The 22,254-nt window shown below is 37.2% G+C and overlaps 1 protein-coding gene across 1 annotated transcript; it reads right to left on the bottom strand.

Annotated features, from left to right (window-relative positions):
- Positions 1-634: 634 nt before the first annotated feature.
- IL15 (interleukin 15) lies at positions 635-20,815 on the bottom strand. The gene is made up of 6 exons (XM_065877307.1): positions 20,710-20,815; positions 19,255-19,352; positions 17,839-17,923; positions 12,749-12,793; positions 10,701-10,838; positions 635-807 (listed from the first exon to the last, which is right to left on the bottom strand). Exons 1-6 carry the CDS (start codon positions 20,719-20,721, stop codon positions 697-699), a joined length of 489 nt encoding a protein of 162 aa, XP_065733379.1. The 5' UTR covers positions 20,722-20,815; the 3' UTR covers positions 635-696.
- Positions 20,816-22,254: the final 1,439 nt, after the last annotated feature.

The following is a 22,254-nucleotide window of genomic DNA, read 5'->3' as shown; positions in this document are numbered from 1 at the left end:
CAAACACCGGTGCAATCATTAGTTTCTGATACACAGTTCCACCTATCAGTGAAGGTTTATTATTGCCATCCCCACCTGAGATGGACTGATGCACATTCCATGCCGGGTACTTGCAAATTCTCTCTCTCATAACAAGCGCTTTATATATCAATAACAAAATTACTGGTCTCACATCTAGTTCCTCCTTTCTCGTTGGTAGTCAATTCTCCCTCCAAGTGCTACACCTAAAGGAGAAGTAAAGGAAGGCTGGTAGTCAATATCCACATTGGTTGGGGCATCCTCTTTACCTACAGCAGTGGTGCCCAGCCCCAGTGGTTGTTAAATAATTTGACTATCACCCTTGGACCAAACACCCTCTATTTTCTTATGACATAAAATATCAGTGCAATTTCAAAAGATAAAATATATACACAATTTTATTCAACATTTTACATTATGCTACAAATATGTACAATCTCAATAATAAATTAAAAATAAATGAATAAAATAAGTCCTTCGTTCGTAGACACCATGGTACTCAATGCCATTGTTCGGCCTTCATTTCTGTGAGTTCATCCGATCAAAGATCCTGATCATCCTCTTGCCAGAAGAATTTATTTTGGCAGCATATTTGAAATGCTGAGTGTTTCGTTGTTGCCTCTAAGCAGTGGGGAGATGTTTGTTAATAATAGAAATGCTGAAAAGGATTAGCTGCAATCAAGAAGGGTTGATGAACATTTGCACAATATGTACAAAACTCTTCAAAAATTCTTTAATATTTTTTTCCTCCAGCTCCTCACATTCTTTGCATCCCGATTCAGTTTTATACTGCAGATAAAAAGAAAGGATTAGATTGGAAAGTCTAAAATATGCCTTTCCTGCAAATATCATATCATTTGAACCATATGGTGAAGTCTTGAGACATAAATTTGTTGGTAGATTAATTATCATATTAGGAAGAACTATGGGTGATTTGATAAGGGCTGATTTTTCCTAGAGTGAATTAAGGACAATGAAAAAAAATTTGAAAAAAAAATAATCTATTGAATCATGAACTTCTGTTTAGAGTCCTTCAATAGTTTCTGGTCATCTACCCCAGCATGAAGTCCATGCTTCACTGCATAGCATGCAGGCCCTCCTTGAGCGGTTCCTTACCTATTTCTTTCATGTTTTCCACAGCTCAAAGATATGCCCTAGGAACACTGGGCTCATGCCTTTAGCTCCCATACATACATCAGGCTATTAGGTGCCTCGCTGTCTTTGCGTTTCTCTCTGCCTGTTCCACACTTCTATTTTAGCTACTACCACTCACACTTAAGATCATTCAGGCACTGCTTCCATTAGGAAGGCTTTTCTGAACCTGGGAGCTCCTGGGGCTGCACTAAATGTCCCTTCTCTACGTTCTCAGAACCTCTTGTTTAGACTCTGTCTTATATCACTTCATGTATTATATTGATATTATGGAGCTTTATGCTTCTCATACCACTATTCTCTAGGCTTTTCCAGGAAGGCAAGGCTATGTATCTTTGCTCCCCTAGCATTTAGCATAGGGTCTAGCACATAATATTCACCCAATTATTATTGGTTGAATTCAACTATTTCGATGAATACCACAAATTATAGTAATTTAAACAGTTTCAGAGAGACCTTCAAGATGGCGGAGGAGTAAGATGTGGAGATCACCTTCCTCCCCACAAATACATCAGAAATACATCTACATGTGGAACAGCTCCTACAGAACACCTACTGAACGCTGGCAGAAGACCTCAGACTTCACAAAAGGCAAGAAACTCCCCACGTACCTGGGTAGGGCAAAAGAAAAAACAGAGACAAAAGAATAGGGATGGGACCTGCACCTCTGGGAAGGAGCTCTGAAGGAGGAAAAGTTTCCAAACACTAGGAAGTCCCTTACTGGCGGAAATGGGGGGGGCAGGGGGGAAGCATCGGAGCCAAGGAGGAGAGCACAGCAAAAGGGGTGCAGAGGGCAAAGTGGAGAGATTCCCGCACAGAGGATTGGTGCTGACCAGCACTCACCAGCCCAAGAGGCTTGTCTGCTCACCTGCCAGGGTGGGTGGGGGCTGGGAGCTGAGGCTCCAACATCAGAGGTCAGACCCCAGGGAGAGGACTGGGGTTGGCTGCGTGAACACAGCCTGAAAGGGGCTAGTGCACCACAGCTAACTGGGAGGGAGTCCAGGAAAATGTCTGGAACTGCCTAAGAGGCAAGAGACCATTGTTTTGGGGTGCGTGAGGAGAGGGGATTCAGAGCACTGCCTACACAAGCTCCAGAGATGGGTGCGAGCCGTGGCTATCAGTGCAGACACCAGAGACAGGCATGAGACGTTAAGGCTGCTACTGCAGCCACCAAGAAGCCTGTGTGCAAGCACAGGTCACTATCCACACCTCCCTTCCCGGGAGCCTGTGCAGTCCGCCACCGCCAGGGTCCCGTCATCTAGGGACAACTTCCCCGGGAGAACACATGGCCCACCTCAGGCTGTTACAACGTTACACTGGCCTCTGCCACTGCAGGCTCGCCCCACATTCCATACCCCTCCCTCCCTTCGGCCTGAGTGAGCCAGAGCCCACTAATCAGCTGCTCCTTTAACCCCACCCTGTCTGAGCAAAGAACTGACACCCTCAGGTGACCTACAGGAAGGGGCAGGGCCAAATCCAAAGCTGAACCCTAGGAGCTGTGTGAACAAAGAAGAGAAAGGGAAATCTCTCTCAGCAACCTCAGGAGCAGCGGATTAAACCTCCACATTCACCTTGATGTATGCTGCATCTCTCGAATACCTGAATAGACAACGAACCATCCCAAAATTGAGGTGGTGGACGTTGGGCAACTGTAGACTTGTGGTTTGCTTTCTGCTTCTAATTTGTTTCTAGTTTTACATTTATCTTAGTTTAGTATTTAGAGTTTATTATCATTGGTAGATTTATTTATTGATTTGGTTGCTCTCTTCATTCTTTTTAATATACATATATATATTTTTTTTCATTTTTCTCTTTTCGTGAGTGTGTATGTGTATGTTTCTTTGTGTGATTTTGTCTGTATACTTTTGCTTTTACCATTTGTCCTAGGGTTCTGTCTCTCCATTTTCTTTTGGTTTTGGGGTTTTTTTAATATAGTTTTTAGTGCTTGTTATCATTGGTGGATTTGTTTTTTGGTTTGGAACCTCTCTTCTTTCTTTCTTTCTTTTTTAAATTAGTTTTCAATTTTTTTATTTAAATTTTTTAAAATAACTTTTTAGTTTATTTTACTTTTTCTTTCTTTCTTTCTTTTTTTCTCCCTCTCCTTCTGAGCCATGTGGCTGACAGGGTTTTCATGCTCCAGCCAGGTATCAGGCCTGTGCCTCTGAGGTGGGAGGGCCGAGTTCAGGACACTGGTCCACCAAAGACCTCCTAGCTCCATGTAATATCAAACAGCGAAAGCTCTCCAAGAGATCTCCATCTCAACAATAAGACCCAGCTCCACTCAATGACCAGCAAACTACAGTGCTGGACACCCTATGCCAAACAAGTAGCAAGACAGGAACACAACCTGACCCATTAGCTGAGAGGCTGCCTAAAATAATAATAAGGTCACAGACACCCCAAAACACACCACCGGGTGCTGTCCCGCCCACCAGAAAGACAAGATTCAGCCTCATCCACCAGAACACAGGCATCAGTCCCCTCCACCAGGAAGCCTACAAAAACCACTGAATCAACCTTATGCACTGGGAGCAGACACCAAAAACAATGGGAACTACAAACCTGGAGCCTGTGAAAAAGAGACCACAAACACAGTAAGTTAAGCAAAATGAGAAGAAAGAGAAACACACAGCAGATGAAGGAGCAAGATAAAAACCCACCAGACCAAATAAATGAAGAGGAAAGAAGCAGTCTACCTGAAAAAGAATTTAGAGTAATGATAGTAAAGATGATCCAAAATCTTGGAAATAGAATGGAGAAAATACAAGAAATGTTTAACAAGGACCTAGAAGAACAAAACAGCAAACAATGATGAACAACACAATAAATGAAATTAAAAATTCTCTAGAAGGAATCAATAGCAGAATAGCTGAGGCAGAAGAATAGATAAGTGACCTGGAAGATAAAATAGTGAAAATAACTACCACAGAGCAGACTAAAGAAAAAAGAATGAAAAGAATTGAGGACAGTGTCAGAGACCTCTGGAACAGCATAAAATGCATCAACATTTGAATTATAGGGGCCCCAGAAGAAGAAGAGAAAAAGGCAGGGAAAAATATTGGAAGAGATTATAGTTGAAAACTTCCCTAATATGGGAAAGGAAATAGTTAATCAAGTCCAAGAAGCACAGAGAGTCCCATAGAGGATAAATCGAAGAAGAAACATGCCAAGACACATATTAATCAAACTTTCAAAAATTAAATACAAAGAAAAAATATTAAAAGCAGCAAGGGAAAAACAGCAAATAACATACAAGGGAATCCCCATAGGTTCACAGCTGATGTTTCAGCAGAAACTCTGCAAGCTAGGAGGGAGTGGCAGGACATATATAAAGTGATGAAAGGGAAAAATTTATAACCAAGATTAATCTATGAAGCAAGGATCTCATTCAGATTCGACGGAGAAATTAAAACCTTTAGAGAGAAGCAAAAGCTAAGAAGATTCAGCACCACCAAACCAGCCTTACAACAAATGCTAAAAGAACTTCTCTAGGCAGGAAACACAAAAGAAGGAAAGGACCTACAATAACAAACCCGAAACAATTAAGAAAATGGTAATAGGAACACAGATATCGATAACTACCTTAAATGTAAATGGATTAAATGCTCCATCCAAAAAACACAGACTGGCTGAATGAATACAAAAGCAAGACCCATATATAGCTTGTCTATAAGAGACCCACTTCAGACCTAGGGACACATACAGACTGAAAGTGAGGGGATGGAAAAAGATATTCCATGCAAATGGAAATCAAAAGAAAGAGGGAGTAGCAATTCTCATATCAGACAAAATAGACTTTAAAATAAAATTATTACAAAAGACAAAGAAGGACACTACATAATGATGAAGGGATCAATCCAAGAAGAATATATGACAATTGTAAATATTTATGCACCCAACATAGGAGCACCTCAATACATAAGTCAAACGCTAACAGCCATAAAAGGGGAAACCGACAGTAACACAATCATAGTAGGGGACGTTAACATCCCACTTTCACTAATGGACAGATCATCCAAAATGAAAATAAATAAGGAAACACAAGCTTTAAATGATACATTAAACAAGATGGACTTAATTGATATTTATAGGACATTCCATCCAAAAACAGCAGAATACACTTTCTTCTCAAGTGCTCATGGAATATTCTCCAGGATAGATCATATCTTGGGTCATAAATCAAGCCTTGGTAAATTTAAGAAAATGGAAATCGTATCAAGTATCTTTTCCAACCACAACACTGTGAGACTTGATGTCAACTACAGGAAAAAAACTGTAAAAAATACAAACAAATGAAGGCTAAACAATACACTACTAAATAACCAAAAGATCACTGTAGAACTCAATGAGGAAATCAAAAAATACCTAGAAACAAATGACAATGAAAACACAATGACTGAAAACTGATGGGATGCAGCAAAAGCAGCTCTAAGAGGGAGGTTTATAGCAATACAATCCTACCTCAAAGAACAAGAAAAATCTCAAATAAACAACCTAACCTTACACCTAAAGCAATTAGAAAGAAGAACAAAAAAAACCAAAGCTAGCAGAAGGAAAGAAATCATAAAGATCAAATCAGAAATAAATGATAAAGAAATGAAGGAAACAATAGCAAAGATCAATAAAACTAAAAGCTGGTTCTTTGAGAAGATAAACAAAATTGATAAATCATTAGCCAGACTCATCAAGAAAGAAAGGGATAAGACTCAAACCAATAGAATTAGAAATGAAAAAGGAGAAGTAACAGCTGACACTGCAGAAATATGAAGGGTCATGAGAGATTACTACTAGCAACTATGTGCCAACAAAATGGACAATGTGGAAGAAATTGACAAATTCTTAGAAAAGCACAACATTCTGAGACTGAATCAGTAAGAAATAGAAAACATAAACAGATCAATCCCAAGCACTGAAATTGAAACTATAATTAAAAATCTTCCAACAAACAAAAGCTCAGGACCAGATGGCTTCGTAGGTGAATTCTGTCAAACATTCAGAGAAGAGCTAACACCTATCCATCTCAAACTCCTCCAAAATATAGCAGAGGGAGGGACACTCCCAAACTCATTCTGCGAGGCCACCATCACCCTGATACCAAAACCAGACAAAGATGTCACAAAGAAAGAAAACTACAGGCTAATATCACTGATGAACACAGATGCAAAAATCCTCAACCAGATACTAGCAAACAGATTCCAATAGCACATTAAAAGGATCACACACCATGATCAACTGGGGTTTATCCCAGGAATGCAAGCATTCTTCAATATACGCAAATCAATCAATGTGATAAACCATAATAACTAATTGAAGGAGAAAAACCATATGATCATCCCAATAGATGCAGAAAAAGCTTTCAACAAAATTCAGCACCCATTTATGATAAAAATCCTCCATAAAGTAGGAATAGAGCAAAGTTACCTCAACATAATAAAGGCCATATATGACAAACCCACAGCCAACATTGTTCTTAATGGTGAAAAACTGAAACCATTTCCTCTAAGATCAGGAACAAGACAAGGCTCTCCACTCTCACCACTATTATTCAACATAGTTTTGGAAGTTTTAGCCACAGCAATCAGAGTAGAAAAAGAAATAAAAGGAATCCAAATAAGAAAAGAAGAAGTAAAGCTGTCACTGTTTGCAGATTGCATGATACTATACATAGAGAATCCTAAAGATGCTACCAGAAAACTACTAGAGCTAATCAATGAATCTGGTAAAGTAGCAGGATATAAAATTAATGCACAGAAATCTCTTGCATTCCTATACAGTAATGGTGAAAAATCTGAAAGAGAAATTAAGGAAACACACCCATTTACCATTGAAACAGAAAGAATAAAACACCTAGTAATAGACCTACTTAAGGAGACAAAAGACCTGTATCCAGAAAACTATGCGGAAAGAAATTAAACATGATACAAACAGATGGAGAGATATACCATGTCCTTGTATTGGAAGAATCAACATTGAGAAAATGACTATATTACCCAAAGCAATCTACAGATTCAATGCCATCCCTCTCAAACTACCAATGGCATTTTTCACAGAACTACAACAAAAATTTCCCAATTTGTTTGGAAACACAAAAGATCCCGAATAGCCAAAGCAATCTAGAGAAAGAATAACAGAGCTGGAGGAATCAGGCTCCCGGACTTCAGACTATACTACAAAGCTACAGTAATCAAGACAGTATGGTACTTGCACAAAAACAGAGATATAGATCAATGGAACAGGATAGAAAGCCCAGAGATAAACCCATACACATATGGTCACCCTATTTTTCATAAAGGAGGCAAGAATATACAATGGAGAAAAGACATTATCTTCAATAAGTGGTGCTGGGAAAACTGGACAGCTAGAGGAAAGCATAGGCATAATAATCTATGACATAAATCACAGCAAGATCCCTTTTGACCCACCTCCTAGAGAAATGCAAATAAAAACAAAAATAAACAAATGGGACCTAATGAAACTTAAAAGCTTTTGCACAGCAAAGGAAATCATAAACAAGATGAAAAGACAACCTTCAGAATGGGAAAAATATTTGCAAATGAAACAACTGACAAAGGATTTATCTCCAAAATTTACAAGCAGCTGATGCTGTTCAATAACAAAAAGACAATCAATCCAATCCAAAAATGGGCAGAAGACCTAAATAGATATTTCTCCAAAGAAAATGTACAGATTGGCAACAAACACATGAAAGGATGCTCAATATCACTAATCATTAGAGAAATGCAAATTAAAACTGCCATGAGGTGTCACCTCACACCAGTCATTATGGCCATCATCAAAAAATCTACAAACAATAAATGCTGGAGAGGGTGTGGTGAAACGGAACCCTCTTGCACTGTTGGTGGGGATTTAAACAGCCGCTATGGAGAACAGTATGGAAGTTCCTTAAAGAACAGAACTACCATATGACCCAGCAATCCCACTACTGGGCATATACCCTGAGAAAACCATAATTCAAAAGGAGTCATGTACCACAATGTTCATTGCAGCTCTATTTACAATAGCCGGGACATGGAAGCAACCTAAGTGTCCATCGACAGATGAATGGATAAAGAAGATGTGGCACACATATACAATGCTATATTACTCAGCCATAAAAAGAAACGAAACAGAGTTATTTGCAGTGAGGTAGATGGACCTAGAGTCTGTCATACAGAGTGAAGTAAGTCAGAAAGAGAAAAACAAATACCATATGCTAACACATATACATAGAATCTAAAAAAAAAAAAAAAAAGGTTCTGAAGAACCTAGGGGCAGGGCAGGAATAAAGACACAGATGTAGAGAATGGACTTGAGGACACGGGGCATGGGAAGGGTAAGCTGGGATGAAGTGAGAGAGTGGCCAAATGTAAAATAGATAGCTAGTGGGAAGCAGCTGCATAGCACAGGGAGATCAGCTCGGTACTTTGTGACCACCTAGAGCTGAGGGATAGGGAGAATGGGAGGGAGACGCAAGAGGGAGGAGATACGGAGATACATGTTTATGTATAGCTGATTCACTTTGTTATAAAGCAGAAACTAACACGCCATTGTAAAGCAATTATACTCCAATAAAGATGTTGAAAAAAATAAGAAATAAAAAAAACAAACATTTTCATGAATAACTAGAATATTGCAAATTTAACAATTAAAGTTAAACTTTTCAGGGATCATCTGAACCATGAACGCTGTACCAGCAAAATTCAAAATTCAATTTTCCATCCATTAAGCATTTAAAATTCAGATTCACCAGTGTTTATCAAGCACATACTCTATGCTAGGCGCTTTCGTATTCCATATAATGCTGTCCTATATGATCCTGAAAATAATTATGTCAGATAGAAAGGTAGAGATATTAAATGACTCATCTCATTTGACATAATCAATGAAATGCTCTGCATTTAGGTCTTCTGACTGTGCAATCCAGCCACACTATGTCATGATGAGAGCGACTATAAAAATGCACATTAAAGTGTTCCCCATTGACACTGCTGTGAGTTACCTGTTGCATGGGTCAGTCTTTCGACCAATAACAGAGAGATAACATATCACAGGAGTATTTTAAACATTAATATATTCATTTCAGAAATAGATCGAGAATCTAGTACATGCCAAGCATTGTTCTGGGAGTTGGGATATAGCACGAAAACAAACAAACAAAAAACCCTACCCCTCTGAAGCTGCCATTCTAGTAGGAAGAAACAGACAATATCCATCAAGTAAGATATGTAGTATATAAGATAGAGGGACATACAGAGGAGGGGGTGGGGCGTGCTGAGGTGGGGGAGTGGCTGTGGTTATAAAGAGGTAACATCACTGACACAGTGACACTGAAGCACCTGGCACTTTTAGGGAAAATCCAAGGTGTCCAGCCACACTAGCTCGGGGCGTCTGCTCTTTCAGTTGCCTCTGCGTGAACATACTTTCCCCGGCATCCTTAAAGCTCTTTCCCTCTCACGTCTTTGCCAAATGTCAGCTGAGTAGGTAAACCTTCTCTAGATTAGATTCCCAGTAGCCTTACCTGCCTCTTTTTTATTTGCCCTCCCACTTAATAAACACCTGACTTATTATTCATTTGCTTATTGATTGATTTCTGTATGCTTCTTCCTTCCGTAAGAGCAGGAACTATGTGTGTTCTTTCACTTCTGTTATCTTGAGGGCCTACAATGGGGCCCAAAAACTATTTGTGAAATGAACGAATTATGATTATACCTTTTTGGTTTATAAAACTTTTTCTAATCACTTTGCTTTGGCCACTAGTGTTTTGCCCTGAAAGCCATAATCCTTTGTAGGGCCTTTGCATAGCCAGTGCCCCAGGGGGTCCCTGCTATTTGCTCTCCTGGAGGCCTATATTGCTCCTGTTGCCTGTGATGGCCCAAATTATACTCCAATTATTAATATTTTTATTATTATCCTTTTGCAGCATTTATTCTTTGAGTAGATAAGAAGGGAGACTCTGGAGTGAAACTGCTCAGGGACTCCTGGCTCCCCATTTTACTAGCTGTGTGAATTGGAGGAAGAGATTCAAGCCCCCAGAGCCCCAATTCCTTCAACCTTAAACAGAAATAGTGATAACTATCTCACAGATTGATTGCGAGAATTCAACGAATTACCATCTAACCCTTGAAGAACAGTATCTGGCACACAGTAATAACCCAAGTAAATGTGGATTACTACTATGGATGCTCATCAATTATGTAGTTAGACTAATGTCTATCCACTGCACCTAGTGATCAACACCTTGAAGTCAGTGACCTGACTGTCTGGTTCACCCTTGTCATTCCAGCACTAAAGCACACGGCCTAGAGCACGCAGTCAATGTTTGTTGAATGAATAAATCAATAAACAGTTTAGGAGTGTGTGCACGCTAGCGATGGTGCTGCTTCTAGATGCCACTTCACTGGAATTAACTCACTTTCCCAAGTGCCCCTTCAGAGGGTCTCCTTGTCCATGACATCCCATCCAGCTAATGATTTCTCCCAATCAAGCCGAGAGCATCTGATGTAGCTCTGCGTAACTATTGGATAACTCACCCCAATGGAAGATAAACTGCTGTTTGCTAGGATGATAAGGTTTTCTACTGTATCGTTAATGTCTGAATTTCTGGACTCATGCAAAATCACGTGTAACTCCAGGAGAAAGCATTTCATCGCTGTTACTTTGCAACTGGGCTAAAAGAGATACAAAGAACCATTTTGAAAAAGAAAAAGAAAGAATTATTTCCCCATTATTCAGTTTCACACAGATGTAATTTTGATTTTTTAGAAAGTCAATCCAGCTATTTTATAAAGAAACACAATACCCCTAAAAAGTTCTACATAGGAAGCAGCTTGATTTTTTTCTTCTCTTTTGGCTTTGATATCAAAGCCAAAACAAACTGAGAACAAAACAGGAAGGATGGTGATACTGTATAGAAGAAAGAACATAAAACTAGAAAACGTGGAAATAATAGGCCACTTTTTCCTCACTAAGCACATTTCCTCTGTGTAAAGGACAGATAATACTGACCTGAGACTCTCAGAACGTTAATAGAGATGGTGCATATGGAAGAATTTCTTAGAATCAGATCATACTGTTAACATTTTAAACAGTGGTGGCTGCTAATTATACTATTCCTGCAAGTTCCAAAGTTCCAGAGGCAGACGTGATTCCAAGAAATTTCTTAGAAAAATCAAAGCAGGCGTATGGTCTATTCACAGGCTGGCCATATCAGAAAGGTACCTTTCAGGTCCCACAAAAATACATTTCCCAAGAGGATTACTTTAACAAAAACTTAAACTTCAAACAAAAGAAGCATTTAATGAGCATGTGGGAATTTGACCACGACGTGTCTGATTTCCTGTTCTCAATGTCATGCACAGTGCCTGGGACTCTGCAGGCACTTAACAGGTGCTTACGGAAGGAAGGAAGCAAGGAAGGAAGAAGGAAGGATGACAGCCATGTGCCTGGGACTAGCAATGTTCCTTATTCCCCCACAGCAGCTCCTCTGGATTGAAAGGGTAATAAATGCTGTCACCATGTCGATAATAAACTAAATAATAAATAAAATAAATAATAAAACTGAGGTTCAGAAATATTTAGTGTCTTCCAAGGTAACAAAGCTTGGAAGTGGCTGAGTCAGGGTTTAAATCTAAATTTCAATCTCAACTACTTTCTACAACCCACGGGTTGCGAGGTTATCGTCTTACAAAAAAAGCAATCTCAGGATTCGGAGTGCTGGTGGTTAGCTGACTGCTTTCTACTTTGAAGAAAATGCAAAGAAAAGTGGAAAACATGCTGAAGCCAAAAGAGGGAAGCAATTTCTAGCATGGCAGCACTATCTAAGTGAATGATGGGTATCTGTTCTTTCTAGTTTCTGGCTGTGGCTTCTTTCCAATGCTTAGAAAGTCTTGATAGGGCAAAACCTTCTATTGCAGAGAAATTCTACTTAAGGAATAATAGAGAGAGGGCTCACTGTTCTGAATGCACACAACACAGTTTGTTTTTCACGAAGTGTAGATGTCAGGGATTTGTTTCTATGTTTTTTGTAGCCAATTCAGAGGGAAAGGAATAGCAGCTCAACTGAAATCCTATATGACTAAGGCAACGTCAGCAGCATATTAATGAAACAAGTTCGAGATCAGTTTTGAATTCTGATAGACTTTGTGGTTTGTGTTTGTTTTTTTTCTCACATGGAAAGTAACCAGTCAGAATCCCTTTTTGACAACGGTAGAGATTCAGGCAAAATGTAGAGCATGAATGTATTTAAACAATTTGTAAAAAATATGATTAAAAGTGATAATACGCTACAGCACTGGAAACAACTGATATATTGGATACTTTTAAATTGCCTGAGTTAACTTGATTCTTGTATTTAACTGCATCATGATTTAATTGCATCACAGAAATATATACTATATTTTGTTTGACATTGATGGGAAAAGTTTATGTTTTGATTCGGCAATGATGCTACAATGAAAAGAGCATCTATGTAAATGTTAGATTTTAAAACTATACACAGTCCAGTAAACTTATGAAAATATACTTCTTAGACCTTTGAAAATTGGAAAATATAGCAATATTGAAAACAAACTATACTCACATGAGCACTGCTTTCAGTATATAAAGTGGCATCCATATCTATAGACTGAAATGGAAACAAAATTCGGTAATATGAAAAACTATTCCCGCTTTAGATATAATGAGAACAACCTACTGAAAACACTAAAACTTTTTTCAGTGAAATTCTTTATTTTGAGATAATCTTAGATTCATATGAAATTGTAAGAGAAAATACAGGCAAATCCTGTGTGCGCCTTCACCGTTTCCTCCTGTGTTGAGGTCCTGCATAACGCGGTACAATAGCACAACCAGGAAATTGACATGGATGCAATCCACCCACTTTGTTCAGATTTCACCAGTTTTATGTGCACTAGTGTGTGTGTGCGTGTGTGTGTAGTTCCATGCCATTTTATCAGAGGTGTAAATTCACGTAACCACTATCACAGTTAAGATACAGAATCCTCCTGCTACTGTTGTATAGCCACAATCAACTTCCTCCAGATATGCTCCTCTCACCTCCTACCATCCATCGAATCCCCAGCAACCACTTCTCTGCTCTCCATTCCTATGATATCATTTCAGCAATGTTATATAAATGGAATCATACAGCATATAACCTTCTGAAATAGGCTTATTGAAAAACTTAATAGACTTTATTTTTTAAGCAGTCGTAGGTTTACAGAACATGAGCAGGAAGTACAGAAAGTTCCCATATGGCCCCTTGGCCCCCTCCCAAGTTTCCCCTATTATTAACATCTCGCATTAGCGTGGTACATTTATTACAATTGATGAGTCAATATTGATACATTTTCAACTAAAGTCCATAGATTCCATCAGGGTTCACTCTTGGTGGTGTACACCTATAGTTCTTGACAAATGTATAATGACATGCGTTGATCATTACAGTATCATACAAAATAGTTCTGCTGCCCTAAAAATCACCTGTGCTCCACTTTTTTATCCTTCCCTTTCCCTTATCCCCTGTTGTATTGTATCCAACCTTTTCCAGAGTGTCATATAGTTGGAATCACATAGTATCATATCATATAGCATGTAGCCTGTTTTGATTGGCTTCTTTCATTAGCGATATGCTCTTAAGGTTCCTCCATTCCTTTTCATGGCTAAACAGCTTATTTCTTTTTATCACTGAGTAATATTCCATTGTATGGACGAACTACAGTTTGTTTACCCCACTGGCTTTTTTTCACACAGCATAATACTCTGGAGATCCACACAACTTGTTGTATCAGTAATTTGTTCCTTATTACTGCTCACTATTATTGTTCGATATAATGTACCGAAGCTTAACTGTTGACCTGTTGAAGGACATTTGGGTTCTTTCCAGTTTTTAGCTATCATAAATAAAGTTCTATTAACATTCATATGCATGTTTTTGTGTGAATGCAAGTTTTCATGTCTCTGATATAAATGTTTGAGTGTAACTGTTGGATCATATGGCAAATGCGTGTTTTGTTTGATAAGAAACAGCCAAACTATTTTAGAGTGGCTGTACAATTTTACATTCTCACCAGCAATATAATAAATGATCCAGTTTCTCCACATCCTTGCCAGCATTTGGTATTATCAATATTTTTTATTTTAAATATTCATATAGGTGACATGTCATTGAGGCTTTAATTTGCATTCCCTAAATAAAATACAGCCATTTATTGGTACTTTCTCTCCAAAAAAGACTTAGGGTGATCTATGATTTCTTCCTTTCTAATATGCATACTTATTATTTATTTTTCTTGCCTTAGCCTTTTATGTCTTTTTTTCTTGCCTTGCCAACTGAGCTAAAGTTTCAATACTATGTTGAATAAGAGTGGTAAGAAAAGACATCCTTGCCTTGTTCCCAATTTTAGGGGAAAAGCAGTCAGTCCCCATTAAGTCTAATGTCGGCTCTAGGTTTTCTGTACATGCTCTGTAACAAACTGAAGGAGCTTCTCCTTTATTCCTTGTTTGCTGAGAAATGTTTGTCATGTTTACCATTGAAGAGGTGCTGCAGTTTTAAAATGTCTTTTCTGCATCAATTGATACGATCATATGATTTCCTACTTTAGTCTACTCATATAGTGGATTACATTGATTGATTTTCGAATACTGAACAGGTCTTGCATTTGTTACATTTTGGTAGTTTGTGGTTTTTGAGGAAATTGTCCATTTCCTCCAAATTATCAAATTTACGAGAATAAAGTTGTTCATAGTTTTTCTTTCGTATCCTTTTAATGGTTGTAGGTTCTGTAGTAAGACCCCAATTTCAGTCCTGATACTAATGGTATGTGTCATCTCTTTTATCTTTGTCAGGCTTTCTAAAGGTTTATCGACTTTATTGATTTATTTTCCCAAAGTAAAGAGCTTTATGTTTTGTTGATTTTTGTCTATTGTTTTCCTGATTTCAATTTCCTTCCTTCCTTCCTTTTTATTCCTTCCTTCCTTCTGCATGTGTTGGGCTTATTTTGCTCTTTTCCCAGTTTCTTGAGACAGTAACTTAGATTTGGTAAACTGAGATCTTTCCTCTTTTCTAAGGTAATCATTTAGTTTTATCAATTTTCCACTAAGTAAAGCTTTAGCTAAATCCCACAAAACTTCCTATGTTGCGTATTTGTCTGCATTCAGTTCTATACTTTTAAATATCCTTTGAGACCTGCTCTTTGACCCATGGAATGTTTATAAGTGTCTCATTTAATTTCCAAGTGTTTGGAGATTTTCCGGTTGTATTTATGTAATTGACTTCTACTTGATTGCACTGTGGTTGGATAACATATTCTGCATGATTTCAGTTCTGATAAATGTGCTAAAGTTTGTTTTATGGCCCAGGATATGTTCAGTCTTGGGGAGTGTTGCCTGAAAAAAACGTTTATTCACTGTTCTTGGATGAAGTGTTTTTCTATGGAAATGAGATATTGTTGGTTGACTGTGTCATCCAGTTCTTCTATATCCTGTCTGATTTTCTGTCTAGTAGTTCTATTTGTCACTGAGGAGGTACTAAAGTCAACTATTAATATATTTATGGATTCGTCTGCTTCACCTTTCGGTTCTATTATTAGTTTTTGCTTCTTACATTTTGAGGCTCTGCTGTTTGGTAGGTACACATTTAAGATCATTATGTTTTCCTGGTGGACTCATCTTTTACCATGATGTAATGTCTCTCGTGACTCTAGTAACTTTATTTGCTGTGAAGTCTACATTATCTGATATGAATATAGCCACTTCTGATTTTTAACATTGTTGTGTGAATTATTATGTATATGTGCCTCAGTTTCCTAGAGCTGCTGTAGCAAGGTATCACAAAGTAAGTGTCTTCAAACAACAATTCATTCACTTACAGTTCAGAGCCAAGGAGGCAACTGGGCCTGTTCCCTCTGAAGGCTCTAGAGAACTGTCCTTCCTTATGGCTCCCAAACCCTTTGCAGCTCCAGGGGATCCTTGGCCTTCCTTGGCTAGTAGCTGTATCATTCCAATCTCCTTTGGCTTGTAGCTGCCTCGGTTTTCATACGGCCTTCTTCCCTGTGTCTATGTATCCTGTCCTCTTCTTATAAGGACACTAGTCATTAGATTTGGGACCACCCCACTCCACTATAACCTCACCTTAACTAATTATATTTGCAAAGACCCCATTTCCAAATAAGGATACATTCTGAGGTTCTAGGTGGACATGAATTTTGGAGGGACATTATTCAACCCACTACAGCATGGGTTTCTCTTCTTTTAATTTCAACCTACTTATGTCATTATATATATATATATATATTATATATATACGTATTATATATGTATATATTTGTGTATATATTATGTATACATATTATATATGTATATATTTGTGTATATATTATGTATACATATTATATATGTGTGTATATAATATATACATATTATATGTATATATTATATACACACATATATAATATGTATATATATTTGTATATACATGTATATTTGAAGTGAATTCCTTGTAGACAGCATAAAGTTGGTTTGTCTTTTGTTATCAATTTGGCCAATCTCTGTCTTTTATTTGTATTCTTTTTCTCCTCTCCTTCTAGGATGAGAATGCTAGGAATGCTGGATCTTTTACTGTCCCAAAGATCCCTGAGGCTTTATTTGCTTTGTTTTCAGTCTGTTTTGTTTCTATTATCCTATCCTCAAGCTGACTGTCTTTCCTCTGTCATATTCATTCTGCTAATGAGCCTCTCCAGTTCGTTTCATATTCCACTTGTTGTATTTCTTAGTTCTGTAATTTCCATTTGGTGCATTTTACATATTGTATTTCTTTGCTAAGACTTTCTGGTTGTTTTTTTTTTTTTTTTCAGTTGTTTCAAGGATATTCGTAATTGCTTGCTGGCACGTCTTCATGATACCTGTTTTAAATTCCTTGGCAAATAATTCCAACATCTAATCCATCTCAGTTTCAGGGTCTGTTTCCGAGTCTCTTCTCATTCAAGTTGTGATTTTTCCTGCTTCTTGGTATGAAAAGTGATTTTTCAATTGTATTCTGGTATTTGGGCTATTATGTCAGGAGACCCTGGTCCAATTTGAATTTTCTGTTTTAACATGCAGCCACCCTGTGTAGGCTTAGCATAGAGGTTCTGACCTATGTTTGCATGCTGTGATTCCAATGATGGTTCAGTTTTCAGAACCTTTGTGGTGCTAATTTGAAAGGTTTGGTACACCTGCTGACCTGGGACTCTCACTGATCCCTGTTGTATCGCCCACACTATAGTACAGCCCATATTTCTCCCCTCTACAGGTTCTGCCAGGTCAGCTGGTGTCTACAGGTGGAAGAAGCATTCTCTAGCCCATGGAATAGACAGCCCTTCCCTGAGTCAGGCCATTCCCCCCACAAGGGCCCCAAAGCCGCCTGGTTTCTTGGGTAGGAAAAGGGAGTCTCTCTGGCGGGTGGTGACGGAGAGCTCTTCATGCTGGGCCACTCATAAACTGAGTTTTAAAGATAATTAGGGTCTGAAAATTCTAAATAAAGGAGTTCATTTGAGGTGCTACGAGGCTCACCAATTCTACAGAAACATTTTTGTTTCAAGTGAGATTTCACTAAGATTGACAGCAAAACACAAGGAATAACATACTGCATAGCAATTATACCAGATATTTTATGGAAAAATGAGTACTCACTTGAATAAGATCTTCAATTCTTTTCAAATCACTTATTACATGCTGCCAGTTTGCTTCTGTTTTAGGAAGACCTGCACCGATACAACTGAAAGCAAAACCAAACAGCAAAGCATTTTGAATGAACATAATATTGTCTTGATGAATACTATAGGCAAAAGAGCAATCAAGACTTTTTTGAATCCAACAAGTGAAAAGATGAGTGCCATCCTTGCCTTTGCGTATTCGACAGCCTTGTAGATGAATATAAAAACTGAACATATAGTACAACTTGATGCTTTAGGCTAGCCTGATGACCAACCTGCATTAAAGAAAAGCCTAATTTGAAGGGATGACTTATAAATAACCTGGTGTAATTTATCACAATGAAATAAAAGCAGTGCATGATGTGTGGCAGTGCTCAGTAATGTTTTTGAATGAATTATTACTTTTCTTTAAGTAGAGGTCCCATCAGACTTTTATGTCTAATAAATGGGTAAAATTCTTAAAATAAGCAATCATCTTTCTCATGTAATGATCTTGACAGTAAATATTCTTTACAATAGGTTAAACATGCCCCTTGCATGCTCCTTGTAGCAGCTTTCTCCATAAATGTTATGGACTTGAGTCTAATCTAGTCATAAAACTAGATCATATAGCTTACTTATTGTTTGTAAAGCAGTAACTTAATATCAGGACAAAAGACACATACATTGACCAAGTAACTGTAGTATAATTCTTAGAGCTTCAGAAAAAATAGTCTCTCCTTGATGGATCCTGTACAGAAGGATGAGAGCCAATACTATTTTTTTTCTTTTGAGAGGAGGATCTACCTGCACAAATCTATGGTTCCCCACAGCAGGAAGGCATTATAGAGTAAAACTGAACTCAGAGATTACATAACTATAGGTTGGGTGAGTGCTGTGTATTAGTTGCATCTAACAGAGAAGAAAAAAGTTAATAGGCATGGAAAAATATGAAAGTTTATTAGGAAGAAAAACAAAAGGCCTCAATAAAGAAAGAAATGTTTTAAACTGAGCTAACTAACATAAGGCTCAAATGATAGGAGAAGTCAGTGCCAGGGACAGATAAAAAAGTAATGTGGGTGAGCCCTCAATATCTAATTTTTTTTTACTGGTGTGAAAATCACACAGGATATTAATAAAGAGTGTACTTCCAATTTTAGTTTGATACCAAGAAGTCCAATTTATTTGCAGGATATAATACTCATTTGGAATATTACAAGAATATAGAAATGCTCTGTAGGCTGTTTACGAAACCTCCTCTGAATCTCCCATAATCTGTCCTCTGTCATGCCCCAAATACTGAGTACCTAAGGATTTCAGCAAACTGAACATAAACCAATTTAATAGAGAAGATACTGAAGAACAATGATCATGGTTATTAACATGATGATTTTATGCTGAAAGATAAAATTACCCCAAAATGAAGACATGAATGCCAGCCTCAGTTAAAAAATGACTGTTCAGAAGTAAACACAAGTAGCACTGGATGGAAGTACTTCTCAAATATGGTTTCTGAAAAATATAATCATAGACAAAGTGGTTAAATTTTTTAGTTAAAATTTTTTAGTTAAAAATTTTTTAGTTAAAAAGGAAGAAAATTTGGTCATTTGTAGAGACGTGGATGGATCTAGAGACTGTCATAAGAGTGAAGTAAGTCAGAAAGAGAAAAGCAAATATCATATATTAACGTATATATGTGGAATCTAGAAAAATGGTACAGATGAACGGTTTGCAGGGCAGAAATAGAGACACAAATGTAGAGAACAAATGTATGGACACCAAGGGGGGAAGGTGACGGGGGGTGGTGGTGGTGGTGTGATGAACTGGGAGATTGGGATTGACATATATACACTAATATGTATAAAATGGATAACTAATAATAACCTGCTGTATAAAAAATTAATAAAATTGAAAAAAATGAGATTTAAAATAATTTTAAAATTGTCATATTTTTAGGTTCCAAAATGTAAATATATCAAGATTTCAGAATTCCTTATCAGAATTAATGAAATTAGAATTTACTTTTTTTGCTTTCCTCCCTACCTTCAGCTCTGTCTCCTATGTGCAAAATTCTTCAATACATATTTTTCCAGACGCATTTCAATGACAATAATTTAAAGAAAATATACATATTTACTAATTTACATATATGCTAATATTACCGCTTAATTTGTTTCTATTATCCTTAACCTCCTTTTCATCCTTCTTTCCTAATATGTCCAACATATTTCATACAACACAAATTAGTAACATGAATTACTAATATAGGTGTACTAGTTATATATTAATTTCATGTGATGATGAAATTAAAAATTAATATCATTTGGAGAAAAATTGGATAGAAATGGAACCAACCAAAGATACTCTATACCACCCTGAGAGTCAATATATAATCATTTTTCTGGGTGATTTAGGAAAATCACTTATCTTAGAACTTCTCAGAGTTTCAATACCACTGCCTGCCTCTTTAACATTGTCAAAACCTTTATAGTTTCAGACAGCAGTGCTGACTTAACCACTTAACCTCTAAGAATCTGTGCTTCATGTAGTCTACACTGAAGGGATGAATAACACCCAGACCTGTTAAAGACTATACAACTTACTGAGTACATAGACACTTAAAGAACAAAACAGGGTGAGATAAGCGAAATAATACATTTACAACAACATGAAGGGCACATCAGGGTGTTAACAGACTTTAAAAACCTGTTTTACTTATTTTCAAAACAACAACAATCCATATGTGAACGTACCTCTGTGACTTCCCAAAATATTTAGAGACGAGCCATATAACTTATTATGAAGTATCTGAGATACAAGTGACCTTTTAAGAAAAGTCCATATACTATCTTTATCTAATTTTTCTTACCAAAATTCTCATTACTCAATGCCAGAGTAAATCCTTAAGTATTGAAGAAGAGCTGGCTAAGGCATTGGGTTTCCAGCAGCCATCCATCCAGAATACTTCCTACAACACAACCCAGAGTAAAGATGATCCATTAAAAACACAAGTGGACAAATGGGGGGAAAGGAACGGAAGAGAATTAATATTTACGGAGCACCTACTTTTCCATGGGCACTCTATCAGTCACTTGATATGTGTATCACATTTAATCCTCAGAACAATCCTGTGGTGTCAGGTTAGCAGCACTTGAGTGAGCTGCCCGGGTCCCACAGCAAGCACAAGACTGCCGGGATTTGAGACCAGGTCTGTCTGATTACAGAGCCCAAGGCCTTTCCGCTATATTATGTCCCTGAATTGGTGAAATTCCAAAACCATATTAATGAAAAGCAGAAGCAGCCAAATATCTTATGTATATAAGCTACTGACTGTTAATGTAATTTATAACAGAACCAGCTACTTCTACAGACGTGGAATAGACGTCTTCAGTCTTTAGATCACCGTTAATTGAAACATCATTTGAGAATTTCATAAGTAACAAAATTTGTTTTCTTTAATTCAAAGTGGCAAAGAATGTGAAGAATACACATTCCCATATTCAATTCCATTTTATTAAAGAAAAAATTTAAACCAAAATATATAAAATATAAACAATTATTTTTGCCATCCTTCTAAAATAGTATGTATTTGTTGACCTCCCCTTCAAAAATCAAAATCCACCACATCTCTTGACATAAACTTTCACTGAAAAATTAAGTTCTGTAGACTAAAATTATTTTATTTTTCAGATGTTTTTAAAATATAAAAATGATTATGATATATGATGTATAACTCTTTAAAAGAAAAACTAGGATTTAACTAGGTATTAAAGATACTATAAGAATATATCCAATAAAAATGCCCTTTTTTCCACAACTAAATCTTAAGTCTAATCCTCCTGTTACATACAATCTAAACCATCCATTAATCAGTTTAATTAAAGCAACCTCTCTTTGTTACCGTCATAATCATTCTCTTTGTCTATGGTATCTCAGTACTCCAAATTTTTTGCTAAACTTTAAAATTATCTTTGTAATTTCACCCAAAGTCTCTTAAATTCCCTACCTCCTTTTTAGTTGCAGGATCCCCCCACTCCACATTGTTCAAAAAACAAGATTTACTGACTTGGGACCAAGCAGTACAAAGGGTGATATAATTGATAACAGGCCTCATGAAGCTGCTTGTGTAAACAATGAGGATTTCAATCCTGGGCTTTTACATCAGTGAGTCTCCACACGCACAGGATGTTAAAATCTTATCAATGAGACTTTCACTGCCCTGTCCAACTACAATTAGTCAAGGACAACTAAGAGCTTTAGCGAGAATGCTCCATGCCAAGCATGGTGGAATTAGTAGGAAATGGCCTCAAAGACTTCTAACAAATAACAATAATGGAAACCAGTGTTAACTGAAAGGAAATTTTTACAGCTTTGATTGTTATTTGGCAAAAAAACTGACGTGGTTTTCTGGGCT

Source organism: Phocoena phocoena, chromosome 5, assembly GCF_963924675.1.
Source record: "Phocoena phocoena chromosome 5, mPhoPho1.1, whole genome shotgun sequence".
Lineage (NCBI taxonomy): Eukaryota > Metazoa > Chordata > Mammalia > Artiodactyla > Phocoenidae > Phocoena > Phocoena phocoena.
Note: the sequence above shows the minus strand (reverse complement) of the source record. Positions and strands in the feature narration are given on the sequence as shown.